Source organism: Sus scrofa, chromosome 1 (genome assembly GCF_054392235.1).
Source record: "Sus scrofa isolate SSC_HxYL_T2T_F1_AM1 chromosome 1, Sscrofa_HxYL_maternal_Yorkshire_Landrace_v2.0, whole genome shotgun sequence".
Taxonomy (NCBI): domain Eukaryota; kingdom Metazoa; phylum Chordata; class Mammalia; order Artiodactyla; family Suidae; genus Sus; species Sus scrofa.
The window spans coordinates 136,429,647-136,449,543 of NC_139383.1; the positions used below are offsets into that span (position 1 = coordinate 136,429,647).

Here is a 19,897-nt window from a genome sequence, read left to right on the forward strand (position 1 = left end):
TTTGATATGGTAAAAAAAACAATTTTAGTAAACCACTATATCTTCTCTTGGTTGCCAAATAATTTTAAACCAAAGTCTAAGAATTTTTGCACCTCCAATAAGTGAACAACGTATTTTTTTTCTAAAGTCTGAATTTTGACTAGAACCTGAGTACAAGGAGGGGAGAAGAAAACATCTCATGTTTACATGCAGTTAACAGCAGCCCTTCTGAAAAACAGAATTAACAAGCTTAAATTTATCATGATCAAAACCTTTTATTTGGGGGAAAGAGGGTAAGATTTAAAAGTGCTTTCAATCAGAAAACAAGGATTAGCTAGCTTACACATTCTACTGAAGAGTGTCAAAAAAGACAAATGCATTTAAAATAATTTTGTAAGTCTAGCAAATATGAGTTTTATGGGTTCTCAGCTAACATATTAAGTAAATACAAAGATTCTTTGTCTTTATTACAAACTTTTAAACTATTTTAATAAAATGGCTGTAGACCTCACTGTACTTCTATTTATCTGTGCATTAATAAAAGCCTGTTAAAATTCCTTATTTAATACTTCTGAAAAAGTCTAGTCAAATAAGGTCACTAAAACTATCAGAGAAGCTTTGAAATACTGATTAAAAATTCATTTCAAGGTTGATTTAGCCTCTTTCAGAATCTGGCATTTAAATCATTAATATCTTCACCAGCTTTAACTCTGAAAATATAAAAAATTTAGCCAGTACTAGTTATAACTAAACAGTACTGGTATTATGTGAAAAAATAAAAACTGAAAATATATTGTCAATCATGCATTTCAAATTTCATGAACTAAGCACGGTATAAATCATAAATATTGTTATGTCTTTGCAGATTATCTCAACTTCCATCAGGCCTCAGCTGAAAGCTTATCTGCCAAAACACATCAGTACTCATGTAAAATAAAAGGAGTAGGGAAGTGATTTTGTACACTGCTGCCCAGTGTTTGGCTTCCCGGTTCCCCTCTTTTTTATGTCACTATTCTAGGTATAATTCCCTGAAGAGCATGAGATGAAGGGTACATTAAACAGAACACCTGTTGGACTAATAAGACTATATTACTGCATAAAAAGTTTTTCAGCTTAATAACTGTTCTCATTATGGTTATGCTATGTGCAACATATAAACTGTACAACCATTTTTCCTGTTTGTCTACCTGTGGAAAGAATTGGGCTCAACAAAATGTAAAATATACATTAGTTTGCTTTAAATACAAAGATTACAGTTTTGCTTTCTTTGTTTTTGGCTCAACTGTAACATAACAGCAGAAGTCTCTGCTTTAATAATACAATATGAAAAGTTCACATATGTACATGGGTACATTTCTTCATTAAAATTTTTCCTTAAATCTATCTCAATGTATCTTTACAGCTGATACAACTGATCTTTACAACAAAACTCAAAATTGACAAAGTAGAAATGATTCCATTTTACAGCACTTTAGGTTTTTGAAGTTTTCCTTTACGGTTTAAAGGACATCATTGAAACGTTGCTTTCCATAGTCTGCAGGATCCATTTGAAGTTCACGTTCTTCATCATCTGTGAGGAAAATAATCAAGTATCAAGAATATTATTTTTAAAATCACTCACAGAAATCCAATCAAATAATGCCTCTTTTTTCCTCTTCGGCCTTAATGTAGTTTTCCACTTATTATTTTACACCTTCTGCAAGTAGTGTTCTATTTCTTAGCTGCTTTAGGCTAATGATTGAAAAGTCTGTAACGGTTTTAGAAGATCACTTAATTTTAAATCTTGTGATGACGGAGAAGAAAGAAAGAATGGAAGGAAAAGAAGGAAGGACGAACGAGGAGAGAGGGAGGAAGGGGTAGAGGGAGGGAGAGAGAAAAGGAAGGAAGAAGAAAGAGGATGAAAGAAACAAGTTAATAAAGCTTTAGGAACCCACAAGTACTGAGGAGTTGATCCTTTTATATAAATATTTTTTTATATATATAGATGAAAGTTTTTTAAATTAAAGCTTTGGTAGAAATCTTTATACACTCTTTTTTTTTTTTTTTTTTAAGTTCTATTTTAGGGCTGCACTTGCGGCATATGGAGGTTCCCAGGCTAGGGGTCAAATAGGAGCCACAGCTGCTGGCCTACGCCAGAGCCACAGCAACGCCAGATCTGAGCCATGTCTTCGACCTACACCACAGCTCATGGCAACACTGGATCCTTAACCCACTGAGAAAGGGATCAAACTCACAACCTCATGGTTCCTAGTCAGATTCATTTCCGCTGCACCACAACGGGCACTCCTCTTTATACATTCTCATGCCTTTAAAAACCAAACATTTTTTTTCTCATCATAAAATTAATCATACTCATCATGTAAAAATTAGAAAATAAAAGGAAAATAAAAGTTACAATCCTCAAATTTAACATTTTAGTGAATTTCTTTGCTAGTCTGTAAAGAGCTTACCAGCAACTTCCTAAATGGAATATAGTAACCCAAAATTTAAACTTTTCTTTACCAAAACCTACTACATAATATTGTTAGACAGTAAGATTCTCAAAGTCACTTTGAGTAGCTATATCATATGACTCCATATAGTGCTTTGGAGTTTTACTTAATTGGCTACTAGCATGTTTTTCTGGCTCCTTCTTGATAATCACCTGTCACATCACTAATCTCAGCTTAACTGCCAACAATTCTTCTTTTCTAATTTTATAGTTATTTATAACTACAGGTTTTGAAATAAGTGCTGAGAGTACTCAAATTAGTATTTTAATCAGCCTAAGAAGCTCCCTTTTTAGTACATGGTTTTTAATGAAATCTTTGGGCTCCTCCACAGCTTCAAAAATAACTTCTGTTACTTTCTGGTTCACAGTTACAATTCTCCAATAGGTTAGTTTCTGAAAGACTGAAATATTACTATCATAACTATCTAGGAAATAAATTTTATATAATTTAAATAGTTGTATGTTGGATTCCAAATTCATATTTATACCATAGCTTTCTCAAATCCACTCTTTTAGGTTTGATAGGTTTTCCACTCTCAGTTTCTCTAGTATATCCTATGCTAAAATTTTCTCCAAAAAAGATGCCATGTGGTGTATGTACTATGTATGTGTATTTGTATGTACCATGTGGTATATATACTGTATCAACTTTCCATAATGATGTTTTCTTATTTTTTCTTTACATTTAGGCATTAAAAATGCTAAACAGGAATTCCCTTGTGGTACAGCAAGATAAGGATCTGGCATTGTCGCTGCAACAGCTTGGGTTGCTGCTGTGGCACAGGTTTGATCCCAGCCCGGGAACTTCCTAATGCCACAGATGCAGCAAAAAAAAAAAAAAAAAAAAAAAAAAAAAAAAAAAAAAAAAAATTGCCAAACAATCTAAGTTTCTCTTATGCTTCAGTAACATTCCTACTAGAGTTCCCATTCTGGCTCAGCTGGTTAAAAACCTGAGTAGTATCCATGAGGATGCAGATTTGATCCCTGGGTTAAGGATCTGGCATAGGTAGGTCACAGATGGAGCTCAGATCCTGTGTTGCTATGGCTGTGGTACAGGCCTGCAGCTGCAACTCCAATCTGACCTCTAGCCTGGGAACTTCCATATAATTGCAAGTATCCTAGAAATAAACAAAACTCAAAAAACAAAAAAAACCCAAAAATTTATTTCTAAAGTTTATAAAAACTCGCTTTTAGAATTGTAGGCAATCATTCTGCATATTCTAGCAAACTGAGTTCATATTTTTAATATTGTAATTCAATAGGAATAACTCTAAACCTGTTATACATAAAGGATGAAATTAAACCTATAATCACATTTGTATTTTGAAAATAATACTAATCATTCACTTATCAAAGAACTCTTTGTACTTTAAAAATTATCTTAGTTTTAAGATGGAAAATATTCACTGGTACCTTTCCAGAAAGGTCTCCTGTTATGGGACCTCACCTTATTGCTATAAAGACATCTTTCAGGACTTTTAGTAATTAAATGAGAGAAGAAAGAAAGAAGGGAAGGAGGAGAAGGAAGGAAGAAAAGGAGAGCAGTGTTAATAAAAACTACTGGCTCAGACACTTAACAAACATGATCTAGTTCCTAAACCTCTTTATAGCTCTAATAACCTTCTCAGTAGAAGAGGGGTAACAACTATTTTTCCTACCTCAAAGTAAATGAACGCATAAGGAGGCAGTCTTCACTTCCAAAGTCCTCTATAAATGTAAGGGGTTTGTTGATTTTATCTATTTATGCTCTTTATTTTTTTATTTTATTTTATTTTTTGTCTTTTCTGCTATTTCTTGGGCCGCTTCCGCGGCATATGGAGGTTCCCAGGCTAGGGGTCGAATCGGAGCTGTAGCCCCTGACCTACGCCAGGGCCACAGCAACACGGGATCCGAGCCGCGTCTGCAACCTACACCACAGCTCACGGCAACGCCGGATCCTTAACTCACTGAGCAAGGGCAGGGATCAAACCCGCAAACTCATGGTTCCTAGTCGGATTCGTTAACCACTGAGCCACGACGGGAACTCCATATTTATGCTCTTTATTTAGCATAATTTTAACATGGTGCCTTCACATTGCTTTTCAGAATTTCATTGGACTTTTGACTGCCTTTTTCTTTTTTTTTCATTGAGCTATCATCTACATTAACCAGAATCCACTTTCAGTATAGTTATTCTAACCAGAATTCAAGTTTCTACCAACAACCTCTTTCCATTTATCTATAAGTATGACATTACAAAATTACCTAATCTGATACAGAATAACAGATAACCACTAAAAATAATTATATAGACTAATATTTCATTTACAAAAAGCAGCAAAATCTGTAAATAGCTCATCAATATACACTCTTAAAGGAAATATTAAAATATTCATAATTTATCAGATAATTTCTAAATTTGCTCTTAAGTCAAGGAAAGACCATTTCTATAAAGCAAACTCTACCAAGCAAGAATGCTTTGGGGATATAAGACAGTGAGGCTCTGCTAAAAATGTATAAATTAATCCATGGGCCCAAAGTTCAATTATCCTCTAAAGCAGGCAGCCCAGGGAAAAAATTCTACACTTGCTTTCACTTTTTTAAAAATTTATTTTATTCAACAAACACTTATACAGAGCTTACAGTATGGAAGACCTTGTTCTAAGTGCTGAATATTTATATCTTATAATCCACATAACAATTGTTGAGTTAGGTAATATATTTATCCCTATTTTACAGATGAGGGTTTTGAGGCATAGAGGTATAGGTAATTTACAAGGTCACAAAGCTAGTAAGTGATGATCTAGGCAGTCTGGCTCCAGAATCCAGGCACTTAGGCACTAGGTTAAACCTCCCTCCATAGATATACTTAGTAATGTGCATTTTGTATTCTATTAAAAAAACTTAGAACTTCTATAGGATTAAAGGTAAGACTAATGGGAATTTGTAAATATCCATATTCTTCTTACAATAAAGAATGAATTAAAAGCTATATCCATCAGATGTGCGGTGTTTTCAGAGCTAATCTTCAAGCTAATCTTTTGGATGGGTCACTACAATAAGTCAGGAAAAAGTGTTTACACTAATGTAAATAATATTCCTTTTAGGATGCTTCAGGAAATCAGGAATTAAAAATCAAAATAAACTAAGACTAAACACAGGAAAAACAGACTTCACTTAATTCTACAAGAAAACACTCTGCAGGTAATACTGACCCAAATGATCAATATGCATGGACAGAAATCAGAGATAAAGCTGGAATTCTTTAGCTCCCTATTGGCAAAAATGCTGCCAAAGCCTCCATATCATAATCCAGAATTTCAGAGACCAAATCCAGTGTCCTTAGCTGAAGCCAGAATCTCAGTCCTGCAGCTGGAATCTCTAATTCAAGGGACTCAACAGCTTAAGAAAACTGCTCCTAATACTAGGGAGGGCAGAGCAGAACCCCTACTGCTAGAACCTAAATAGTGCTTCTGAAGTACTTGCTTCAATTTTTGATATCTCTGGCTGCAGAGTTTCAATGGTGGCAATAAAGTTTCCACTTTCTTTCCAGGGTTTAGGGTAAGACGGTGTTTCAAGCATGTTGAGATATGAAACATCTTTTAAGACGGTGTTTCAAGCATGTTGAGATATGAAACATCTTTGTCCCTAGTACTTGTGTTATATGTAATGATTCCACTGTGAATGTGACCACAGAATTTTAGAACTGAGAAAGACTATCTATTATAGTTAAAAACTCTCACATTAGAGATGAAAAATGGTGGCCCAAAGAGTACAAATGAGTTGAAAAGGAAAATACAGCTGATCTCTTAATTTTCAGGCTAATGTTTTTTCCATTACTGCCTGCTTTGGCTGCAAGTGAAAACTGGCCTGAGAACCCAAGCATTATTTCTACATTAAAGTTATGAAGAAATGCTTTTAAATTCTAAATATTCTAACTTAATAATAAACATTTGGAATACGTATTGTTGATAAACTAGGGAAAAACCATAATTCTCCCTCCCTACTTTTTGGACAGTTAATATTATACCTAAAGAATCTCTGAAAACATGTTTAAAGTTATTTAAACATGTTAATACTGGGTCTCCAGTATTCCTTTTCAGTCAATTCACCCAAACTTCTCCCTCTTTATTTGCTGGAGCTGATGTTCTTATATCTTTCTGTACCCTATGATAAGGGAGTCCTTTTGCAGCTGCCCTATCCTTATCTAGTGAACCTTAAAATAGGATAAAAAATGTTAAATGGCAATCTACAGCTCCAGTAAGGTTCACTTGCAAACGAGGAAATCCCCAAATATAACCATCCCCTCCCTACTTCATGAAGATATCAGCTTAGGTCATTTCCTTATATTCCATAGAATGGATGAATTTATTTTCTTGTGAAAGGAGAAGCAGGGGCAGCATGACCGTACTGGAGACCTAAAGTAGAAAGTGGCAATGAGAACTAGGGGTGGGAGAGGGAAAAGAGCATAGGAAAGAGAGAAAGAAGGCACTGAAGATAAATGTACCTATTAATGGATAAAAATCATCAAAAAATTAAACTGAAATTTTGTAATAAAGGTCATCAACATTAAGCCAAATATAAGGTATGATTTTCAATTACTGTTTAAATTAATTTCTCTAATAAAAACCTCAAAATTATCCAATGAGATGATAGAAGCCCCTATGAAAGAAAACTGGAGAATGTTTAAAATGTAAACCAAGCAAGATTATAAGACCAGAAGTTAGTGGTTACTAACCTAGACACATTTATGATAGTAAAAGCTCAATGAGAAAGGCATAAAATTATCAGTTAATAATATTTACCAAGGGCCCTATGTATGCTAAGTACTACTAGAGGGAGAGGAGTAAATACAAAGGCAGAAAAGGATACAAACAAAATAGAAGGCAAAATAAATGAAAATTCCTGCCCTCCGAGAGCTTACAATCTAATTGGTGATATGATATGCATGCTTGAAGAAGCCTTAAACAAAAAACCTTATATATAATTGCAAACAAATATAATCCATATTACAAAAGCAATGAGAAAGAAATGGTAAAAAATGTATGAAAAATGAATGAGATTGTAGAAAAATGGATGAGTAAAAGTTTTTCCAATGATACCAAAAAATGTTTGAGAAGTTCTCACTAACATATCCTCATATAACTTCTAGCATTTATTAATCTTTCTATTCTCAAAAATCATTCTTTCAAAACTAGAATATACTATCAAAACAATACCTAGGTGGAAGTGAGAGTCTCCAGTGTCCCTTTTCTATTAACTATGAGGTATTCTAGGACAATTATATTTTCTCCTAAGTTTTATAAAAACAATTATTGTCATGAACCTAAATAAAATTTAATTACTTTAAAAAGAGTTAAAGAAGAAATCAAGACAGGTTACATTGAAAGATATTTCATGCAACATATTATTAAAGTGAATACATCACACATTAAATTCATAATCAATTTTTATAGAAAAGAGAAAAAGCTCCACCAAAAATACGAAACAATATAAGCAGGCAGAAAACAGGCTTAGAAACTTGCAGTAAAGCAAACATACTCTGATATGCATGCATGGGTAGGGCTGCATGCACACAAGTAGATTCTGAACTTTCACTAAGTTAAAAGCTCAGAAGTAACAAAGTAAACAAGGAAAATATGTTGAATCTGTGTATTAAACACAAAACAGACAAATCTTCACAAACTGATTGTTAAGTATAAATTTTCAACCTCTCAGAAAAAAAATTCAAAAACAGCCTTCCTTTGCTGAATTATTAGTGAAACTAAACTTATCTTCAGTGTGGAAGAGACCATTCCCTTTGTGGCTATCTGGTCAATATTAGTACCTAGAATAATGAAATGCTTTCAGATGAGAAACCGGAAAAGAATTATTTTCTGGGAATATTTTCCTTGGGTAAGTCCATAGCCATTTTAAACAATTTAATTCTAAAATTTCTGAAGAGTCTGCATTTCAAATTGTAACTATAATCAATAATACATATAAAATAATAACTAAAAATGAAAATAATTACATGATGTAAAGATCTACATATACCATTATCATAAATGGTTTTCAAAATAAAAAGGAAAAACTGCAGAGAACCTCTTCGTATTGAGATTGTACTGCTATTTGTAAGTGGGGAAAATTCTACACAAATTCAACCAAAAAACTTAGAGGTGGATTTCATGGTCACAGCATGGAGGCCAGGCCCACGCTCACCTTGGACGTCTTCCTCTCCACCATCACCATCTTCTTCCTCATTGTAAGCCAGCTCAGCCTGCTTGTCTGCCTCATACTCACCTACGTTACCATCATCCCCATTATAATCCGCCAGTTTAGAGCCATGCTGCGGATCAACAGGGGATTCATTCTCATCAAAGAATCGGCCTGTGAAGTAGGTAGAGGATTAATTCAAGAGTAAAGAGAGAAGAAAAGAAGGGACCTATGCTGGAGGTAGACCAGAAAGTAGACAAGTGAAACCTGGCAACTTTCAGGGTACTGGTTATAAAAAAGACACATTTTGTGAAGGTTATCCAAGACAAAAGGAAATAAGAATGAAGACTGAAAATAATTTTAAGAACTTCTCTTAATTTTAAGTACTTGCTACTTAAGGTAGCAATGTTTTCTTAAAGAAAAAGGCACAATTTTCAGAATTGCTTTCCTAATAACCAACAACTTCTGATAAAAGTATTTGTCTAATTTAACACTTTAGGAGAAGAATAATTTTTTTTACTAGATATATTACACACTTGAAATTTAGAGCCATTTATTGCTTTATGAAATAACTTTCCATGAATAATTTTGGTAACTTTTCTTATCAAAGTAAATGAGTACCTTGTAGGTTAGTTTCTTTTTGGATATTAAGACAAACTAACATACCAGAGTGCTATCTCAAGTTTCTTCAGTAACAGTGATTCACTATAGCCATGGATTTCCAAGGAGGGTAGTAAAGAGAGTAAACTATGAGAATTCCTAGTGGTATTATGTGTCTTGAAAAACATCCCAAGTAATTCTGATTTATTTTTTATCATTTCCCAAACAAGATATAGTCTTTTTAGGGCAGCACCTGTGGCACATGGAAATTAGGGGTTGATTCAGAGCTGTAGCTGCCGGCCTATATCACAGCCATAGCAGTGCAGGATCCAAGCTGCATCTGAGCCTCGTCTGTGACCCACACCACAGTTCATGGCAACACTGGATCCTTAACCCACTGAGTGAGGCCAGTGATCAAACCCGCATCCTCATGGATACTAGTCGAGTTCATTACCACTGAGCCATGATGGGAACTCTTCAAATCAGATTTTTAAAAGCCAATGACAGAGGATGTTTTAAGGCTATTATATCATACACATTCTTAACAACTGGTAATCAAGAAGAGCAATAGACATAACATCTAAAATAGAAAGCTATCCAACAATATTCAACAACTGGACATTGAAAATAAAAATGTTACGGAAACTAAGGTCTGACTCACAAACACAAATTAAACTCTATTTTGACATTAAATCTAAGTAGCACAAAAGTAAATCTTATTCAAATCCCTAAAATATGAATAACAGCTTACTGATGTTATAAGAATTTAAGACTTTAAGAAATTATAAAAACTTTCTATGATATATTTAAAACTTTTAGATTATTTTTCTTTTTAGGGCCACACCCATGGCATATGGAAGTTTCCAGGCTATGGGTTGAATCGGAGCTGCAGGTGCCGGCCTATGCCACAGCCACAGCAATGCCAGATCCGAGTCTCATCTGTGTCATACACCATAGCTCACAGAAACACCAGATACTTAACCAACTGAGCAAGGCCAGGGATTGAGCCCATATTCTCATGGATATTAGTTGGGTTCATTACCACTGAGCCACAATGAGAACTCCTAGAATTATATTTTTAAAATTCATATTGCAGTGAAAAAATCAGGAAAAAAATTAACAACATCCTCTGCTTGGAAAGAAAGGTCAAGTACAAACAGAATTATGGAGGTATTGGTCAGTTCTAGAGATGGCTTACCACATCATCAGGCAGGTCCATGAGGATGCGGAATTGATCCCTGGCCTCGCTGAGTGGGTTAAGGATCTGGCGTTGCCGTGAGCTGTGGTGTAGGTCACAGTTGCAGCTCGTATCTGGCGCTGCAGTGGCTGTGGCATAGGCTGGTGGCTACATCTCCAATTCAACCCCTAGCCTGGGAACCTCCATGTGCCTCAGGTGCAGCCCTAAAATAGCAAAAAAAGAGAAGACATCCAGATGGCCTACAGGTATATGAAAAGATGCTCAACACTGGTAATTATCAGAGAAATTCGAATCAAAACCACAATGAGATATCACCTCACACTGGTCAGAATGACTATCATCAATAAGTCTAAATAATAAATGCTGGAGAGGGTGTGGAGAAAAAGGAACACTTGTACACTGATGGTGGGAATGGAAATTGATGCAGCCATTAGGGAAAACAGTATGAAAGTTCCTCAGAAAAACTAAAACTAGAACTACCATGTGATCCAGCAATTTCACTCTTGGATATACATCTGAAGAAAATGAAAACACTCATTCAAAAAGACATATGCTTCCCAATGCTCAGTTTGTTTATAACAGCCAAGATATGGAAGTTACCTGTCTCTCAAGAGATGAATAGTTAAAAAAAGATGTGAGGTATACACACACACACACACACACACACACACACTACTACTTAATACTATTTAACTATAAAAAAGAGTGAAATTTTGCCATTTGCAACAACATGGATGGGCTGGGAAGGTATTATGCTTAGTGAAATAAGTCAGATAGAGAAGGACAAACACCATGTTATTATCACTTATACGTGGAATCTAAAAAGTAAAACAAACTAATGAATATAACAAAACAGAATCAAGACTTACAGATATACAGAACAAAATAGAGGTTACCAGTGAGGAGAGAGAAGGGGGAGGTTCAATATAAGGGTAGGCGATTAAGAAGTACAAACTACTATGTATCAAATATGAAGTTCCCATTGTGGCACAGTGGAAATGAATCTGACTAGGAATCATGAGGTTGCGGGTTCGATCCTTGGCCTCGATCAGTGGGTTAAGGATCCGGTGTAGCCATGAACTGTGCTGTAGGTCATAGACTCGGCTCAAATCTGGTGTTGCTGTGGCTGTGGTGTAGGCTGGCAGCTGTAGCTCTGATTGGACCCCTAGCCTGGGAACTTCATATGCCATGGATACAGCCCTAAAAAGCAAAATAAATAAATAAATTAACAGATATATTGTTCAACAGCAGGAATATAGCCAATATTTTATAATTACTTTATTTATCTTTTCTTTTTAGGGCTGCACCTGAGGCATATGGAAGTTCTGCATCCTCATGGATCCTAGTTGGGTTACCGCTAAGCCACAACAGAAATTCCCTATAACTTTAAATGGAGGCTAATCTATACAAATTTTGAACCACCTGACAATTATATTGTAAGTCAACTGTATTGCAATTAAAAAAAAAGTCAATCAGAAGAATAGTTAACAAATTTTACTCACAAAGGCTATTTTTGGGGGGTGGGTTCAGGGAACAGTCTACAATAGGAGACTGAAGTAAATGGCATTAATAAAAAAGAGCATGGTTCCTGGTTGCTCCCAGGTTTCCGCCCAAAAAAATAAATAGACAAAAAAATAAGAGCACAATGTCATCTTAAACCTACTCTAGAATAGAGTTTGGTATATACAGTAAATAAATAAATGGAAAGTTGATAAAATAGAGTTAGAAAAGAAAATAACAGAGTTAAAGAAAACAAATGGTTATATAAAAGTTAAAAGTAAAAACAGTGACAACAGAAGAACAGGTAAGCTATTTGTGAGAAAGAAACCATGTCTCCTAACAATAGTAATACAAAAAAAATTTTTTTTTGGTGGTTTTTATTATTAGCTGTTTCTCTAATGATAAATGAGGCTAGTGTAAAAAGAAAAAGGGAGATTTACAGTAATCTATATTTTGTTTTTCTTTTCTTTTTCTTCTTTTTTTTTTTTTTTTTTTTGCTTTTTAGGGCTGCATCCACAGCATATGGAAGTTCCCAGGCTAGGGGTCCAGTCGGAGCTACAGATGCAGGTCTACACCACAGCCACAGCAACGCAGGATCCGAGCCTCATCTGCAACCTACACCAGAGCTCACAGCAATGCCGGATCCTTAACTCACTGATTGAGGCTAGGGATGGAACCCAAAACCTCATGGTTCCTAGTCAGATTTGTTTCCACTGCACCAGGACAGGGGCTCCTATATTTTCTTTTTCTTAATATGCAATATGATGGACAAAATACCTGAAACAGTTAAGTCATCTTTATATAATGTGAATTACTGTTTTAAACATAAAAACATTTTAAAATGGTAGTTACTAGTGAGTTTCTCCAGGTACACTATTTCCTCCAAGAAAATATTTTCATTCTTTATCAGAGTTATAACAGACCAAAAAATTAGCCTAAAAAATTTACTCTAAAATACAGCCAATTTAACTATTACTATCAGACGTGGTATATTAATCAAAGAAATGGCTGTCCTGTACCTATTATAATATCCCAACAGAACATTTTACAAAGTTCTTCTGTTTTTTAAAGGTGTGTGATGATAAGACTAGCTTGAATTCAGTCATAAAGTTTTCATACTACAATTACAGTGACACTCAGAGATTATCAGAAAACCAATAACAAGAATGGATGACCAAAGTAGTAATTAATGTTGTCATATACACACTATGATAGACAACAAGGGAAAAAAAAAAAAAGAGAGTCAACAACATAAACTTGTGGTTATCAGACAAACTTCACAGAAGACAGTGAATGAATATGACTACATAAATAAAAATGCATAATGCTGATTAATACAACAGACTACTAAATCACATGATTTTTGAGCAAAATATTTGCAAAAAATTATACAAGGGAGAAATCAATGTGGGTTAGAGCTAGAAAGGAAGGACTCAAAAAGAGGCAAATATATTGGACCATGACAGAAAGAAGGAAAGAAGCATTCAAAGAAGTAAGAATGAAGATGGAGTATTCAGGAGACAGTAAAGAGATTAATTCAACTGGATTTATACCACAAAGTAGAAAAGGTAAGTTTTTGGTTTTTTTTGGTTTTTTGTTTGTTTGCTTTGGGGGTTTTTTTGGGGGGGGTATTTTATTTATTTATTTTTGGTTTTCTTTTTATGGCTGCACCTGCAGCATATGGAAGTCCTGGGCTAGATGTCAAGTTGGAGTTGCAGCTGCTGGACTATGTCACAGCCACAATACCACCAGATCCGAGCCACATCTGCAACCTACGCTGCAGCCTGCAGCAGCACTGGATCCTTAACCCACTGAGAGAGGCCTGGGATCAAACCTGCATCCTCACAGACACTGTAGGGTTCTTAATCCACTGACCCACAATGGGAACTCCTGAAAGAGGGAGTTTTGACAAGTAAATTGAGAATTGACCTTTAAAGTAAGAGATTTATTCTGCTGGGATATTAAAAAAAAAAAGAGGTGGCAAATGAAGTTAGAGATTTAAAAGACTTCCTATATCTACTTTACAAGGTCACTGTTAGAATAAATGACAAAAGTATCTAAAACACTCTTTCATCCATCTATCCAACAAAGGTTCGTTGTTGTATGTGATAACGTATTATGCTAGATACTGTGATACAAAAATAAACTTACCATCTCCATCTCCATAACTCAGTGTAGTAAGGGAGACAACCATGTAAAAAATATAATTATTTGTGATGCTATGTGTGCTGTAACACAGTGATCTAGAAAGTGACATGGAGACTGTTGCTACTGTTGGTTTCTATTTGACAGACGAAGGATGAACTTTATGTAGGAGGCAATAGGCAGTTGTCATATTTAATCTCTCTGAGAAGAGGAATCTAATCTGCTTTATGTACCATAGCACTCCACTACCCATTTAACTAAGGATCTATGAGGATTTAGACTAGGAAGATATCAGAGGAGTATGTTAGGAAGAGATGAGTCAAATACATTTAAAAGTGACAAACAATACATGGCACAATGGAGTAGAAAGAGTCAATGAATGATTCTATAATCCCAGCCTGGAAACTAAAATAATGGTCTTTATAGCCCAAATGGAACAATTGGGAGGGTACAGGAAAGCAAATGCTGCTTCAGATATACTGAGTTTAGGATTACAATAAGATTTCCAAATAAAATATTTTACAGACACATGGAAATATGGAACTAGACTCTGGTTGCAAATCAAGGGCTAGATGTGTAGATTTAAGACTCATAAATGTAAAGATGATAAGTGAAATTATTAGAAGATAATTTCTCTTTGAAAGTAACTATTTACAGAAAACAGCTGTAAATCAAAGGCATGACCTTGGGGAATGATTATATTTAATAAAGGAAAAAGAAAGTATTGAGGGTAAAGTAATCACATTATGGTATAAACCTGTGATGTGTTTCAATGGGAATTAAATATTAGACTTCATCTCTACAGCATTTTACCTATTTAAAGATTTTTAATTCATTTCTCTGAGTAACCACAATGTTAAAGCTGTGTGCAGGAAGTTCCCTGGTGGCCTAGCAGTTAAGGATCCAGCATTGTTCTGTGGTGGCTTCTGTGGCGTGGGTTCAGTCCCCAGCCTGGGAACTTCAGCATGTCATAAGCGTGGGAAAAAACAAAAAACAAAAAACCTGCTAAAACAATTGAATTTTGCTATAATATAAAGATATTTGGTGATCCAAACTAAATATAATTAACATATTATTCCCCTAGCTGGACACAAGTTGTTTTTTGGCTGTGCCTGTGGCATGCAGAAGTTCCTGGGCCGGAGACTGAAACCACACCACAGCAGTGACCCAAGTCACTGCAGTGACAATGGCAGATCCTTAAAGTGCTGTGCCACAAGGGAACTCCACAAAATTCAATTGTGTACTTGAATATTTCATTTTCACTCTGGTGGCTGGTTGAAAATGATTAATTTAGAGCCTATCAGTAACCAGATAGCTTCATCTCAACAGTTTAAACACAAGCCCACAAAGAAAGAAGCAACACATACACTAGCTTTTGAATGTCTTTCAGCAATATTAAGTTGGAAGAACAAATCATAAGAGATTATTAACACACTTTTCAGTTCACTTTAAATAATATGTATTTAAATACATTCTATGTCTTTCTATAAGAATAAGAATGATAGATATTCTTTAAAACATCTTTAACATCAGACTGAAAACTTTAAAAACCTGTAGAAAATGAAAGGATAATGACAAATAAGTAAACATTTCTCAATCACAATCTAGTTCAGTCATAAGAACTAGAGCACATATTTTAATTCTGTATTATAAATCAAACCAAGATAAATCATTTTTTTACTTTATTAGTTCAAGATTCATTTATGTGTTTCAATTTTTCAATTATTCTATTAAAAAGAAACTTCTATTTTTCATATCATTCTTTTAATATATAACCACTTATAAACAAAATGAATCATTCTGAATTGGTTATAATAACTCTAGAGAAGAAAGAACTTGGAATTTTATTCTAAAGAAGGCAAACTTTTTTTCATCTATCGGTAGTATTCATTCTGTACTATTCATTTGGCATTTAACACACTCAACTGACTCTTGCATTATTCAATTTAACACCCACAGTTTTGACTATTTCAAGTACCCTCAAGGTCCATGACAAGTAATAACTTATAATTGTTGAGACATGAGTTAGATTCATGAGGCTGGGAGGATGAGGTGTGCAAATTATGACAAAAATATTACTATCAGCTTTCCTCACAAAACTAAATATAGGGAACACTAATAGGCTTTGGAACTAACTAATGAGTTTCTTTGATTTCATTACTGGGAACATTTTGGGGCAAAAAGACCACAATTATTCTGCATCTAAAAGTTTAAGACTTGCATGTAGTAGACACAGAAAAGTATCTGTCAGTATACTAAACTTACAGAAAGTAAAGAGAAACCAAGGAAATGAAAGAAGCATGGTCACTAGAAGTTACTGCTAATGGCATCTGAAGAATCACTCCTCCCATTCCCAGTGCAGAGGTTCAACTGCTCTTTTCCCTTCTTTACAGGCTGTTTTTTTGTTATTTTGTTATTTTTTTCCTTAAGACCAATACAATGGTGGGAAGGAAAAAGGGAAGGGAAGTACACAATTTAATTTGCTTCAAGATAAAACATTGTACTCCATGCATCTTCTTTTTATCTTCCACCAAACCTACTAAACTAGTCTTAGCACCAGATTAGGATAAATGGGCCTGAGGTGGGAAGTAATTAGATAATTTTTGAAGAACTAATACCAGGCACACATTTTACATATATATATAACAACTGTATTAATCTAATGACACTACATTTCAAGTTTGGTATGCAAATATCCTCCAATATTAATTATTTAATTTGGAATACACAAGGCAATAAAATAAATGATTAACAAATTATTTTATGCCAAACTTGATTCTTTTATGCCTTTTCAAATCCATATCAAGAAAAAAAGTTGGAGTTCCCATCATGACTCAGTGGGTTAAGAACCTGACTAGCATCCATGAGGATGAGAGTTCGATGCCTGGCCTCACTCATTCACTTGGTGGATTAAGGATCTGGCATTGCCATGAGCTGTGGTGTTGGTTACAGACATGGCTTGGCTCCCAAGTTGCTGTGGCTATGGCATAGACTGGCAGCTGCAGTTCTGATTTGACCCCTAGCCTGCGAACTTCCATATGCTGTGGGTGCGGCCCTAAAAAAAAAGAAAGAAAAAAGTATCATCACAAGACAACATTATACTATACTGAAGGGAGATGGGATTAAGATGGCAGAGTTGAAGGACTTAATCACTTTTTCTCACGAAAACACCAAAATTACAACCAACTGCTAAACAACCATCAGCAAAATAGACTGGAAACAATCAAAAAAGATATCCTACACCCAAAGACAAAGAAGCCACATCAAGACAGTCACAAAAGAGCAGTTGAACCTCTGTGCTGGGAATGGGAGGGATGCTTTAGCGATATAAGCAATCCCATACCCACCAGGTGGGCAACCCACAGACTATACAGTAACTATAGCAGAGGCTCTCACGCAGGAGTGAGAGTTCTGAGCTCCACGCCAGGTTCCCACACCCAGGGGCCTGGCATTGGGAAGAGGAGCCCCTGCAGCATTTGGCATTGAAGGCCAACAGGGCTTAAGCACAGGAGTTCCACAGGACTAGGGGAAACAGAGACTCCACTCTAGGAGGGCGCATATAGGATTTTCTGTGCACTGGGTCCTAGGGTGAAACAGAGACTCTTTACAAATCTGGGTCAGACCTTTTTGCAAGTCTTGGAGGCTCTCCTGGGAAAACAGGGGACAGCTGTGGCTCACCATGGAGGAAGGATATTGAAGGTAGAGGTCTGGGGAATAGTTATCAACGTGAACTCCCTTGAAGGTGTCCATGTTGGAAAAAATTTGGCCCCACCCATTAGGGCTGAGAAGCCCCAGGCCAAACAACAAAAAGGGTGGGAACACAGCCCTACCCATCAGCAAACAGGCCACCTAAAATCCGCCTAGGTACACAGTGGCCTATAATCACACCCAGAGACAAAGCCCCACCCACCAGAGGGACAAGAATCAGCTCCAGCTACCAGTGGGCAAGCACCAGTCCCTTCCATCAAGAATCCTGCAACAAACCCCTGTACCAATTTCACCCACAAGGGGGCAGACACCAGAAACCAGAGAGGCTACAACCCTATAGCCTGAAAAAGGAGACCATACAAAAATTTATACAAAATGAAAAGAGAGAAATATGACCCAAATGAAGGAACAAGAAAAAAATCCCAAAAAACAGCTAAGTGATCTGGAGATTAGCAACCTCCATGAAAAAGACTTCAGACTAATGATACTAAAGATGATTCAAGATCTTCTTTGAAGATAAACTGGAGGCAAAGACTGATAAATCATAAGAAACATTGAAGAAACAGAAGATTTAAAGATTAAGCAAGCAGTGATGTAAAATATAGTATATTGAAGAATGGAATAAATTACTTATTCAAATATTTCACAAAAAATTCTTTTTAATGTAGCACTGTGACTTACATTTATGAAAGTTTAAAAGATTTTTCCATTTTTTATTATTAAATATTTTCAGATAGAGAAGTGTGGAGAATATAACAAACATATTCCCATCATCCAGAGCTTTGTCAAATATTAACATTTTTTTGCCATATTTGTTTCAGAACTTTTAAATAAATAAAACATTAAAGATATAATTAAAGTTCCTTGGGTACATTTCCCTAGCATTCCACTCCTACCACAAAGTAACCTCTACCTTAAATTGGGTGTTCAGAAACCCCATGAAGATTTATGTATTCACAGATAGCCAATAGGCGCATGAAAAGATGTTCAACATCACTAGTTATTAGAGAAATGCAAATCAAAACTGCAATGAGAATGGCCATTCTCACACCAGTCAGAATGGCCATCATTAAAAAGTCTACAAATACAAGTTCCCGTTGTAGCTGAGCAGAATCCATGAGGATGAAGGTTTGATCCCTGGCCTCACTCAGTGGGTTAAAGGATCCAGTGTTGCTGCAAGCTGCAGTGTAGGTCACAGACATGGCTCAGATCCCACATTGTGGCTGTGGCATATGCCAGCAGCTGCAGCTCTGATTTGACTTACTTATGCTGCAAGTGTGGCCCTAAAAAAAGACAAAAACAAAAACAAACAAAAAACAAAACAAAAAACAAACGAACAAAAAAACCAGTCTACAAATAACAAATGCTGGAGAGGGTGAGGAGAAAAGGGAACACTTCTACCCTTTTGGTGGGAATGTTAGTTAGTGCAAGCACTATGGAGGTTTCTCAGAAAACTAAAAATAGAATTACTATATATGGTCCAGCAATCCCACTCCTGGGCATGTATCTGGACAAGACTATAATTCAAAAAGATACATGCACCCCTATGTTCATAGCAACACTATTCGTAATAGCTAAGGCATGAGCACAAATTAAATGTTCACTGACAGATGAATGGATAAAGAAGATGTGGTACATATACACAATAGAATACTACTCAGTCATGAAAAATGAAATAATGCCATTTGCAGCAACATGGATGCAACTAGAGATTTTTATAACTAAGTGAAATGTCAGAAAGAGAAAGACAAATACTATATCACTTATATGTATAATCTAAAATATGGCACAAATGACGCTATCTGCAAAATAGAAACAGATTCATATACACAGAGAATAGACTTGTGGTTGCCAAGGGGGAGGAGGTGGAAGAGGGATGGAGTGGGAAGCTGAGGTTAGCAGATTTAAGCTATCACATATAGAATGTATAAATAAGGTTCCTACTATAGCTCAGGAAACTATATTCAATATCCTATGGTAAAACACAATGGAACCCAATATTTTTTAAAAAGAATATTTCAATTATACATGTAGACTGAATCACTTTGCTATACACAGGGAAAAGAAATTAACATAGTGTAAATCAACTTCAATTAAAAAAA

General features: G+C 35.4%; 1 protein-coding gene across 2 annotated transcripts in view; it reads right to left on the reverse strand.

Annotated features, from left to right (window-relative positions):
* Window positions 1-234: 234 nt before the first annotated feature.
* Window positions 235-19,897, reverse strand: part of GOLM2 (golgi membrane protein 2) — a 106,101-nt gene continuing 86,438 nt past the window's right edge. Inside the window, exons 9-10 of one of the 2 annotated variants that reach the window (XM_021096541.2) lie at window positions 8,651-8,818; window positions 235-1,549 (exon numbers count right to left, since the gene is read on the reverse strand). In XM_021096541.2, coding sequence (XP_020952200.1) covers window positions 1,479-1,549; window positions 8,651-8,818 — 239 coding nt within the window. In that variant the 3' untranslated portion in view covers window positions 235-1,478. The remainder of the gene's footprint in view (window positions 1,550-8,650; window positions 8,819-19,897) is intronic. The other variant, XM_013993061.3, reaches the window with a different exon arrangement.